Below are 13,181 nucleotides of genomic sequence, written 5' to 3' on the forward strand. Positions count from 1 at the left end.
CAAGGTGTTCGAGTGTTTTATTACTCTGGCTCATGGTTTTCTCGATGAATATATAATTGGGGGTATAATAGAAATTACTGAAATTTAGTAAAGATACCTAAAAGTAGGCAATGTAAAATAATTTGGATTGCATACATTTTGTAGCATACTTTTAGATGCCTTAATAGGTGATTTAAATAATCTTATTTCCCAAACATTATTAAACCAGTTACGCCTTAAATGAATTGACTTCCCCGAAATTCGGGTTCATTATTCCACAATTTGTATCCCCTGGCCCCAATTATATTTAAATCGCGGCTTAATTTTTATGAAGTCACTGCGATTATGGAAATTCACCGTCATTCAGTCCATCATCCACGGCCCTGTCCGATGCAGCTGTTGAATTATTTTCATTTTATTTTATATTTCCTCTTTTTGTGTTGTTTTTATTGCTGGTGTGAGTCGTTAATATTGAATTTTAATTTGTAAGCCTGGCGCAGGTCAGGCCGTATCTTTGAGCTGTGACAGATTGCCAGGCCGGGTCTTCAGAGCCCCACGCCCCCGATTTCCGACCACTCCCCGCTGGTCAATGCAACAGTAAGTTGTCAATTAAATTTGGTCAGCCACATCAAGCAGCCGCCGTCAGCTGAGAATCCCGGCCTCTCGTCCACCCAGCCTCCGACCTCCGACCCCGAAGAGCCACCACTTCCCCCTTTCAACCGATCTGCCGTTTGCTTAATTTATATGTATCGCCCGTGTAATTGTCAATATGCCAATAAGCTGCGTGTGGCAATATATATAAAAATAATCGAATGCCGCGCAGGAGGAGGTGGCCGACCAACCTGAGCTGCAAAAAAGTGCAGGGGAATAAAGGGTTGAAGGGGGAAAGTGATTGTTTGTTTCGGTTTATTGAAAGCAGAGAAATCAATCGGAAAAGAGTCAGCGGTTCAGGGATGCAGAGGTCGGCGAATGTGAGAACCAAATCGGAACATAATGGTTGCAAAAGGAAGAAGAAGTCAAATACTTGAAGGGTCATAGTTGTTAGTCTATTAAAATATTCAAAATATTTCTATAGGAGTATGCTCTCGTTGAACTATAAAGATTTCTTTAGGTATTTAAAATTGGTTTAAATAAACCTTAAATGCAATATTCATCCATTAACTCATCATATATAAGAGGATAATTTCTTTTAATAAATAAAAACCCTAACCGTAATATCTTATGAAGTCAACAATAATTTCTTTTGGGCTGACAAACGGATAATTAAACACAGAACTAAAAAAAAGGGAACGCAATCGGCATAAACACATTTTAAAGAACCCCTTTGACCCACAATTTATTTAATTTTAAGTCGACTCCGAGTGCTCGCCAGCCCTAGATCAATGGCACCAACAATTCAGCCGGCAATAATAACAAGTTACGCATACGCAGCGTGTTGGACGTAAGTAGCTCAAAAGTGTTAAGGATTCAATTAAAGCGATACAAACACACGCAAACAAAAGCCAAACACGGACGCACACAGGCGCACGAGCAGGGAAATGCAGATACAGCGAGATGGTAAACAAAAGAGCCGCAGAGCTATAATTCGATTATGGATTTTCCGCCATATTAATGCGAAATATTCGCAGCGCAGTCGACAACAATGTAAGGGGCAGTCGTGGGAAGGAGTCGCGACCATAATGGCAGCAGAAATTATAAATTACGCGACAGATGAAATGTCAATGCACGGGCCTCCTACTGATTGCATTTATTTAATTAAACGGGCTCAGCAAAGCCCCGAAAATGCAGCGCCCTTAAAGTCGGGCCCCAAGTGCCAGAGGAGAGGGGAGTAACCCTGGCTTGGCTGTGCAAATAGAAGTGCACTTGGAAAACTTCATCGGCAGTAAGCTGAAACTTAAATATGCAGCAGGAAATATACGCCAATCAAGTGCCAATCTCGGGGGCTGACAACAACATGAAATGTCTTTAAAATAGAACGAAATGTTGGGACCTGCCCGCCGTGGGACGGGGCGGCGCACCGTCTTATGACCTGAAAAGTGGCTCCGAAAGCGGCCAACCAACTAACAAACCGACTGACGGACGGCCAGAGACCATCAACAACGAGCCACCTTTCCCCTGCTGTATGCAAAATGCTTTCCTCGCCGCCTGCATAGATTAACGAACCGAAGTTTTTGTGAATGCCGCGCCGGAAAATCGGGCCCAGAGTGGGTTACTGCAGAACTATATCAGCACGGGGAGAAACCGTGGAGTATATGCTAACGTACAAATATTTTTGGACGCAATAATTATTGCTAATTTCCCCACCTTACCATCTAATAAAAATGTATAAAGATGTGTATTCAATAACATAATATCAACTTAAGATAGAATTTCTCTTAGTGCAGTACAGGGCTCACTTCATGGAGCCGAAAACCTATTGAGCTGCGCGAAACTTTAAGAAAATCTCGGCCCGTTCCGCCGGCTTTTTCCCCTCTGATGATGCAACAAATATGCATTTTGCCAGCGTAAATAATTTATTAAATTTTATTGCCGAACGACAGGTAGAACGAGAGTGAGACTGAGACTGGAACTGAGAACTGCAGCTGGAGTGGGCGGAGAAATTGAGACTGCCAGTGTCAGTTCTGCCCGCCCTTCGTTGTTGTCTCGCTTGTTGTTTGGTTGTCTTTGTTCGTTTCGTTTTATGGCTAAATTGCAAGTGTCTTGTCCCTGCCTCTTTGCCGTCTTCCCCGGCTCCTGCCCACTTCCAGGTGAAGTTTCTGCCGCGCTGTCTTATAAAAACTGCAAACCGAATGTTGAATAATTCATCATGAATTGAAATACATAATACTCATTTTGTTGCAGCATTTGAATGTTGCACTGGGAACGAAAATGAACCAGCCCCGAGCCACTCAGCCAGTCAGCCATTTCAGCCATTTTCCTTAGCCACCCACTTTAACCCACCCGAATTTAGAGCCAGACGGCGGCTTAATTGTTTTTCATATTTTAGGGCCACACAACTTTCTCTTGCAGGCGGGGGCACCCCGCCAAGGATTTTTTGATGTGCGCACATAAAATATAAAATTAAATTTAGCCATGCTCCAGAGGAAGGCAGCGCAGGGTAGACATTTTCCCGCAGACGATTCGCCATTTCTCAGACATAAACTCGAGGTGAGATAAGGCCAGGGGAAGTTCGGGAGAGGTCCTTAATCAGAGGACTAGCGGGAAAGCAGCCCCGAATTAGGGCTTCCCCTTTTGCCCAGCTCCTCAGATTTATGTGCATTTGCATATTTTAATTTATTTATATAAATAAAGTTGGCTAAAGACGGAGCTCAAGATAAAAATATAAATGCCAAGAGGCTTATGAACTCCGAGGGGGTTTCTTTTCATAATTAATTTTGAATGTTTTTTTTTTTTTTTATGAACTTCTTAATAAAAGTATAAAAAATATTTTGAGTACTTTAAAATTAAAAGATTTATAAGTCTTAATAAAAGTATTAACACACCAACATTGCTGGAATTTTGAAAACATCTTCCATCTACGCAGGCTCAAAAGAAGACATTTTGGGCTGCTCCTAATATGAATATATTATTTACTTGAAACTAGTCGTAATTTGATCTACTCCTATATACCAAGTTGAAAACTAATTATAATTTATAATTAAGAGATTATTTACTTAAGAAAACATTTAGGTTAAAGGCTTTAATTAGATCTGTTCCTGGATTATATTAAATAAAGATGTTAATTAAAAAAAAAAAAAAAAAAATCTTCCATCTGTGATTTTTCAAAGATCTAAAAGTATGCAGTGAATAAGGGAATGAATGAATGTAAATATTGTTGCATACTTTTAGACAGCCCAACTTGCAAATTTTAGTGTTTTCCGTGGCTCCCCTGTATTTTTTAAGTGCTTTTTATTTTTTAGAAGAAAAATACCCTGTTAGAAATATAAATATCCTGAGCTTCATGGACTTCACCTTGCACTTACTCAATTACTTTGCGGAATTCCACTCCTTTTTATTCATCCACCCAACTAAAGTGCACACGGAGGCCGCGAAGGGACGCAGATCCCGTTCGAAGTTATAAATCACGCATCTTTAATGGTCGCTGGCCATAAAAAATATGCCAGAGCCCTGCGAAAATATTTGGCCAATATAAAAGGGAGCTGCCTATTTTCGGGCGCACAAATTGCAACAGATGCAGGATGGCGTGGATCCGCGTGTCTGTATGTTTTGCACTCTTGCCGCTGCTGCTGATGTTGATGCTGTGTTGTTGGCAGGACTTTACGACCAGGAGGCATCGAAGTAGCGAAGCACGTGCCGCGAGCGGAATAAAATAAAATAAAAAAGGGAGCGAGTCAGTGGCGCGGTTTATAATCTAATAAGCAATCAATGATGTGAAAAAATGACTGGCAAACTGGCAAACCATTTTAAACGCTGCGGTGCACCGCAACTCGACCACAGCAGCCACCACACAACAGCAACAAAAATAAGGGGCAGTGGGAGTCGGAGTTTGGGGTGGATTTTGCATTTTGGTCGTTGCTCTGGTCTTTTTTTCATGTTCGGCTGCACACACAATTGTTGCATGCCACACACAGCGAGCCTGCCAAAAAAAAGCAGGCGGATGGGTCACCAGGGCGGGTGGGGTCGCCAGGGGGTGCGAACACATACTATAAACTGTAAATGCCGCACAATGACAGAGTGTCAATTTATTAGGTGCCACAATTTATGACGGCCGAAACGAATCGGAAACCGATAGCCAGAACTGGCTGCGTTTTGTTTACATTTTAATTTGCCCATAATTGAATATATATTGTTCTTTATGGATATTCGTATTAATTGGCGTTTAGTCGCTGTTGGCAGCACTTGATTTGAAAGTCGATTGGGGCTTTCGGCGATTTTGTTTTATAAATCGGAGGCAAATAGTTTTAAATATAAATGTACGAAGAGTACCAATCCTCTTAAGGTGTAGAAAAGTATGCAATGATAAAACATGCATTTAGAGGTACACTGTTCCACACTTTTAGACACATCCCTTTTTCATCACAAGGCGACCAATTTAAGCCATTTAACATATAACTCCTAATAAAGCGAATTTGTGGCCAGAGTTGAACTCGCAGCCAACTATAAAATGCGTACTATATATCTGCGTGTACCAAACTTTCGTCGATATTTTAAACTTTTGTTCGTTGCTGCTTTTTGTAGCGCCAGCTATCGAGGCCTGCGAGTATGCAATAATTTTTTCTAATCGCTTTTTCCGCCTGCTTTGAGCTGCAGAAAGTTGTTTCCTTTTTGTTTTTCTGGTCTGCTGGAAAGTTGCGTGTGTTTGTTGGCCCTGTTGTTTGTTTTACGTAAAAGTTAACGCATTATTTTGCCGATTGATCGCCGGCTGCCACTGCCATTGCGAAACCAATTGCACTCCATTTTTGCCTGCGTTTGCGAAACTTTTTCTCTCTTTTTCTATGCCCGATGTATAAATTACTGCAGTTTTTTAACAAAACAATGATAAAAAATTGTGCGCACAGCTAAATTAAAGTTTATGGAGTAGTCGGGGGCAGTAAAGATTGGCTAAGCATGATTGCGGCAATTAGTCTGGAAAGTACAACAATGAAAGGTCTGAGCCACCACTTTAATTGTAGGGAATATCAAGCTAAGTGCCTAATTAGATTCTAAAAATACCTCTAGTATTTGGGTGTTTGATCATTTTTTAGGGCGAAACCAAGCCCAATTTATTTATTTTATATATCTTTCCTTTTTATTACTTTCTGGCTACAAGCAGCCATTCTGCTCTGCATAGTTTACGACCTACAAGTATTTCCCACTAAGCAAATGCCAATTTAAAACCCCCACCCCCTTCGTGCCTGCTGACCCCTTTCCACGGATTCCACGCCCCTGCTTTCCATTCAAGCTTAACTCAGCGGTAAAAATTTATTGAACACTTCCCTGCTCGGCATTCGTTGATTTTTCCTTTATTTCCACTCGTCCCGAGCGAAACGCTAAATGCAACAAACATATGAGCAAATACTATCCTAGCCCCGGTCCTGTCCCTTCGGAATAACCCCTGCCATGCCACACCAGACCATCCTATTCCACATCCCGTAGCCCGTTCCCAATGAGCTGTATTCCTCATAATGTAGCGAACGATTTGTATTTTGTATAAATTTTACAGGCAACGTTCGCTGTTCGCTGTTCGTGTTGTTGTTATCGCCGGTTATATCCGCCGATATATATATATTTGAATCGGGAAAAGGGGCGGGAGAAAGGGGAGAAAGTGGGCGGAACGGGGTAACAGTTATGTATGAAATATAATAAAATTGTACAGGAAATGACGAACAAGTCGAGGACGGAGAAAGCTCGATGAGGGAACTGGAGAGCGGCTCGAGGAACATTTTAACCATCGAATGGTTTGATTATTAAATCCATGAAGTTTTTCCACATGCAGATGCACTGTGAAAATAGCAACAGGTCTGTGTTAGGGAAACACATTTAGATTAATCAGGAAAAATGAACAAATGGTGAAAATGATATTATTTATCTATAAATTATAAAAAAAATTAATATGTGCTTATCCTAATAAATAGGTTATAAGCACACAAAAGAGCACTACAGATTTTTCTCGATTTCTCTCCGTGTGTGTATATATATCAAAATTCACTTGATTGCAGTTTTCAAGTGAAATCCTAGCACACTTCACAACGACTCGTTGGCTGCGCCTAAGGGCTGAGCATTGCAGGATATCGCCAGGACGGCTGGGGGAGGAGGGGGTCGCCAAGAGGATATAGGAAATATATTCCTATAAATGGGAACACCCCACCGCCGCCCCCGCGATGTAATTGATGTTTCAAGTAGCGAAGTGCGCGCCAAAAACTACGAGGCCCAAGTTGATTTTGATTCAGTTGCTGCAGAATTTTAATGAAGTCGAGTATTGGCTGCAAGTTTTGCGACTAAATCAAATTAAACCACATGTGCTCCTTCCTGCTTTTGAGGAAAAGCCTAGGAAATGAGCCCGACTCCGGCTTAGACCGAAAAACTAATGCAAGTTTCTGGCCCTCTCCCGGCCCTCCGCTTGTTTTTGGCCTATTTGACTTGGCTTTCAATAATGCTTTTCACGCTAATTAATTTTCGGTTTTGCACAAACACGAACCCAATCACACCCCGCACAATCGCAGCCACACACTCTTTGGACCGGCACTCGACAATTTCCTGAGCGTCAAAAGATTGGGAAATTCTGGAAAAAATAGCAGAGGGTGTTTCACGGCAAATCTGTCCGGGCTAGGGGATGCGGCAGTCGATTCCTCCCCAGCAAGCCCGAGTCTTTTTCCAAGGGGTACTCAGCTAACACAAGGGTATACCATTGAAGCGGGAAAATGTAACACAATTTATAGAAAAGCATTATAGAATTTATTGGTTATTAAATATTGAAATAAAAAATTAAATGATATTTAAAATACCTAAAAAACATAAGGTGTTCTCAGAGTTACGCAATCATTTCTAAAGACGCCTACAAGTATGCATGAAAAATAAATCTACATAATATATGATGGTGTAAGCTCAAGCTTTAAGTCACGAAATAAGCAATACAATATGTGTTTTCAAAATTTGTATTGGATTTAAGATAATATTTTATTTGATTTAAATAGTAATATTTACATTTACGATATTTTCTGGAATTTAAACGAGTGTCTAAAACCGTGAAAGAAACAAAAACACCCCTGACAGTAAAGGGTATGCTTATCCTCGATACCCTCACTACCAAGACCTTTATTTATTTTTTCTGGCCCTCTCCTCGCATTAGACATTAGAGAATTGGTTGCCCTTGCCTTTCCGCTGGCGTTTCCTGCTGTGAATTTGGCTAAATTGCATTGCCACGACAACTGCGTCTGAGGCTCGTGCTTGGGCGAATCAGAAATTGTGGCAGCCACCCCGCAGCCGAAAACCTCAGAAGAGCCGCACAAGTGCCGCTCGAACCGGACTATTTTCCGGGGTCATGGCAGGGAGTTGCTTCTCCTTCACGCCCAATTGATGCGATCTTAACGCCTGACTAGAGGCCAGAAATGTGGCAGGGGGCTTAGCTCGAAACCTGCCTCAAAGGGGCTGAGGTTGACTTGAAAAAAGAGAGGTTTCGGTTTCGCTCGGAACGCCTTCTTCCCGACTCTGTGACATGGGGCGTTTCCAGACAGAAAATGGCGGAAGATGCGAACGCCCCAACGTTTTTAGATAATCCAATTTGGGACCTCCGGGAAAGGCAGCCCCAAAAAGGGGGATCGATGCCAAAGCCTTGGACGGTTTTCAATTTAAACCAACCCTAGCTTGTATCGCAATATCTTAAGGAATTTGTAGAGAACTATGAACTTTGGTTCCATTTCCTTATGAATTTTTCAAGATATACCTGTTTCTAACTTTTAAAAAACGACCTAAATTAGCAAAGCCTAATTAAGGAACTATACGAAAATAAAATCATACAATGAGTTAGACAGCTGCCCAATTTATTTAAGTATAACTAAAATGCTGCCACCATATTAAGACACGACCAAATGTGATTTAATAACAGTTTGTGGGAGGCTTAGATACTTAAAATAATATCAATGCAATCACCACAAAAGTTTATGCATCTTCAATCGAAATTGATTCAAGTTTAAACTTGGACTTGGGCTTTTCCCAAATAATCTTTCAGAAATACCCAGATCAACGTTAATTTAGCAATTCCAAGCTTGTGAAGGTGTACATTCTGCCGAAGAGAAAATTAATCCTCGCTTTAAGAAACTAGTTTTAGTATTGATTAAATTCGCTGCCTGTCCGGGCCATCAAATGCAGTTGAGTGCCGTGGATTTTGGGCTCGATTCGAGGAATCCGCCAAGGCAAAGCAATCGCTAAGCCGCATAATTATATATAGAATACATAAATGCAGATGCCCACATGTGGGTGGGGCGCGCCTCTTTGTAGTGTTTCAGATATTCCATATAGACGCATAGACATACAGACTGGGCCCGCATCAGGCGAAACGCAGAGCGGCGCAACTCAGCTCCACGCAACTCAACTAATGGTCCATTCGTGGCACTTGGTTATTGACGTTGGACTCGAATTGTATTAACAATGCATGCAGCAAGTGCGCCGGCAAAGGCGGGGGCGTGGCAGGGGCTGGGGGCGGCCAGGAAGGCGTGGCAGGGCGGTGGGGCCAAGCAGCAAGCGAGAACGGTGCGCTTTGATGCCAAAATCGAAGCGTGGTCAACTTCGTTTCGCTTAATTTCGTGTTGAGGCTCACAAATTAGGTACAGTGGAAGCTCTGTAAGTGGTAAAAGTCCTGTTGTACGAATTTTATATATTAAATAAAATTGTAGCTTTATCTAAAAAATTGAATATTAATTTAGTATACTTAAAATTAAAATGGTGTTATTACTAAACACATAATTGCCGAAAAACTTAAAAGCTGCCAAAAAGTGTGCATCATGTAGCTTAGCTATTTTACTGCATACTTTTAGACAGCTCTAAAAGCGATTTCTCAAACGTAGAGATTTTAAAATTTTGATTATGTTTCTAATATAATTTGTTTGGAGTACAATAAATAAGAGTTATGGAAGTTCAGCAAACAGAGTCGCCACTGTACAGGGAGAAGGTGGTGTAGGCGCAGTGCGCGATGCGTGTCCGCTAATCCGCTGGATATGGGATCGGGTGGATCGGGGAAATCGGAGGATTTGGGGAGGGCGGTGGGTGACCCCTGTGCCGGCACCCCGCTGCCCCCTTTCGATGCATGCCACTCAGCTATGACATTTTGGCAGCGTCGAGTGCACCAAGACTGTCAAATGAGTTGTAATGAAATCTCACTCAGGACTCTGGATATATATACCTCCGACCATATGTTTGCGAGTGTGTTGGTGCGGGGTCCAGTCGGCTTTGGTCAGCTGCACATATAATAAATAAATTATTTGGCATTTGGCGTGGCGTATTATTGAAGGCAACTGCAGCTGGATAACCACACGCACACACTGCACTCGGGCTCACACGGACGCACAGCAGCGCCATATGTCGTCCGCGTTTTGAGACAGATTTGGGCATTAGCGTGATTAGTCTCAATAGTCGCTAGTATTTAGCAGCCACAGAGTCGCAAAACTAACTTCAACTTGGCCAATTAAAACGTAATTTTCCCATAATCAAAAACTACATTTTATGTAAAATGAGAGATTCGAAACCTCTTTCAAATATGCCTAAAAGTGAGCTATAAAATAGGAAACATTGTTCCTAGCTAGTAAATTAAATTAAAGCATACTTTTAGACATCTTTTTTAAATCAAAGCTAAGCCTCTTAGAATTTAGGATGTTTATAAGAAGTTTTTAATAACATTATAATACCTTCAGCATCATACAAATGCATGACGAAAATCGGATATATGCTGTTTTAGAGCTAATAGTCACGTTGGGTCTACTGGATTAGTCACCCTCCCCAAATAAAGCAATTTTAGCCGACGAAAAAGAAAAACTTGTGAATAATATATAATTTGCGGCGTAATGAGCCGAAAAGTAAATCCATCCATTGCATGTTCTGGGCCCATAAAACTAGGCAACGATTTCTGAGAACATCGCCACATTGTCTGGCCTGTGGCAAAGTGCAGGGGAAATCGGGAAAGCGGAAAACGGACGAAGTGGATAGGAGCACTCTCAGTCAGTCACATGGCAAAAAGTTACAAGTAATACTTAACGCTAAATGGGCACAAGTGCCCACCTGAGCCAGTACCACTACAGTCTGTTGTGTTTTTTCCACACTCCACGTGCATGGAAATTTTTGTAATGAAGTTATCGACAAGGTGGATCCGAATCCGAATCCAAAGCCAGCCACTAACATATGTAGAACAATATGCAAATGTTACTTTGTTATGCAATTAGTGAATTCGATGCAAGCCACTCGACGGTCGGCAAACAGACAGCCGCAGCAACGACAGCCAAGTCGCCACTCGAAGGTTCAGTCAGCCAGTTAAATGTATCGTTGACGTTGCAATTCGAATTAGAACACCGATCCATAAAAGTCACTGTGGTTCGAGCAGAAAGTATCCCCTCCGCTAATAAGATACCGTTTTGCGACGTTCTAATAATGCAAATTACGATTTATAATTTTAAAGGGTATTCATCGAAGAGGTACATTTAAAAATTGAATAATAATAAAATTTACTTTAGATAATTACACGAATTATGTGGAATAATTAATCAAAGAATAGTTAATATGACAACTTAAATGTTTGTCAAATTTGAGAGACGATTTAGTTGATATTAAACAAAATTTTCTATGTGTGCCTAAAATAAGGCTGCATTAAATATGAAGTGTGGCAGCACTACGCATAAATTATGTAACACTTCCAATGGCATACTTTTAGGCACTATTTACTCTTTTTTTTAATTGATAACTCAAACTAAAAAGAGGTATATCAGTTGATCAAAATTCTCTTTGTATCCTTTGCAAAGGATTTATGATTTTAAAACATAGTATATATAAATATTCATAATACCCAACTGCGATTGCAAACACACTCACAGAAACAATAAACCCGCATTACTCATGGATATCAAAGTACAAAAAATGAAATTAAACGAAAATAGGTCGATTTTGCATGTCAATCAAAGGGCAAAAGGTGGGCGGGGACTCGAGCCAAGACAAGACAAGAGGGGATGGCGCATCGAGCGCTAACCAAAGCGAGTCTCACAATTAATTGAAGCACCTCTCGACCAGGCTAAGCTGCTTCTTCCCTTTTCCCCACTTTGCTCATACCTGAATCTCTGTACTTGCAGGCCAAAATGATGGAGAACTCGCACGCCTGGATGGGGGCCACCGGATCCACGCTGGCAGGTTTGTAGAGGAGCCCAGTCGATAGGGTGGAAACCATCTGATCGTGGGCTTTTCCACCTGATCTCTTCCTGATCTTTCAGCAGACAGCTACCAGTACCAGCTGCAGTCGATGTGGCAGAAGTGCTGGAACACCAACCAGAACCTGATGCACCACATGCGCTTCCGCGAGCGGGGTCCGCTGAAGTCCTGGCGACCCGAGACCATGGCCGAGGCCATCTTCAGCGTCCTGAAGGAGGGACTCTCGCTGTCGCAGGCCGCCCGCAAGTACGACATCCCGTACCCCACGTTCGTGCTCTATGCCAACCGGGTGCACAACATGCTGGGACCCTCCATCGACGGCGGGCCGGACCTGCGGCCCAAGGGGCGCGGCAGACCGCAAAGGATCCTCCTGGGCATCTGGCCCGACGAGCACATCAAGGGCGTCATCAAGACGGTGGTTTTCCGCGACACCAAGGACATCAAGGACGACAGCCTGGCGGCCCACATGCCGCCCTACGGACGTCATTCGGTAGGTAATTACTGCGGTATAATTCGCTGAGGTGGCTCGTCGTTTTCCTGAGAAGTTGCCTGGGAATAAGTAAATATATTAGTTAATTTAAAATCACTATTTTGGACAAAACAATAAAGGTAATGGTCCAAAATTGGATTGTCATACCTTGCTGAACTCGTAAGAAAATTTGTAATAAATTGGCATTCACACCTAAAAAATATTTTTTTGGACCAATTTTCGGAAAAATGTTAATGCAACATTGTCAAAAATCGAAAATTTGCGAATTTTTTTAGTATTTATCTCAATCTCAATCTCAATCAGTTATCTAGCTTGTTAGCTGTCTAAAACAGTGCAGTTTTTAGGCTTGGGACCATATTTGACCAAGTTACAAAGGAAAATGTCGAAGGAAATGATCTTTTTTTGCCAAAAAATTAAGGTACTCATTTTCCACCCAAAAATGTCAGTATTTTGGGTGAAACAAGAAAATTAATGGTCCAAAAATGGAATATCATACCTTGTTGAACTCGTAATAAAATTTCCAATCAGATGGCACTCACACCTAAAAAATTTAATTTTTGACCAATTTTCGAAAAAATTGACGATGCTACCCCTTGTAAAAAAATTGAAAATTTGGTAAAATTTTTAGTTTTTTAAATCAGGCAGAAAGTGGTAGCGATGAATTGTCCAGCTTGTCAGCTGTCCAAAACAGAGCGCCTTTAAGGTTTCCGACCACTTTTGACCAAGTTACATCAGAAATAGTCAAGAAAAATTCGGTTTTTCGCCAAAAAATAAAAACTTTCTCTTCCACGCAAAATAATCAGTATTTTGGACGAAACATTAAAAGTACTGGTCCAAAAATGGATTGTCATACCTCGTTGAACTCGTAATAAAATTTACAATCAACTGG

General features: G+C 41.5%; 1 protein-coding gene across 1 annotated transcript in view; it reads left to right on the forward strand.

The window, feature by feature from the left end:
* Window positions 1-13,181, forward strand: part of LOC108030770 (protein bric-a-brac 1) — a 69,468-nt gene that overhangs the window by 53,052 nt on the left and 3,235 nt on the right. The window contains 2 exon segments of the mRNA XM_017103840.3: window positions 11,727-11,784; window positions 11,865-12,292. Coding sequence (XP_016959329.3) covers window positions 11,727-11,784; window positions 11,865-12,292 — 486 coding nt within the window.

Source organism: Drosophila biarmipes, chromosome 3L (assembly GCF_025231255.1).
Source record: "Drosophila biarmipes strain raj3 chromosome 3L, RU_DBia_V1.1, whole genome shotgun sequence".
Classification (NCBI taxonomy): Eukaryota; Metazoa; Arthropoda; class Insecta; order Diptera; family Drosophilidae; genus Drosophila; species Drosophila biarmipes.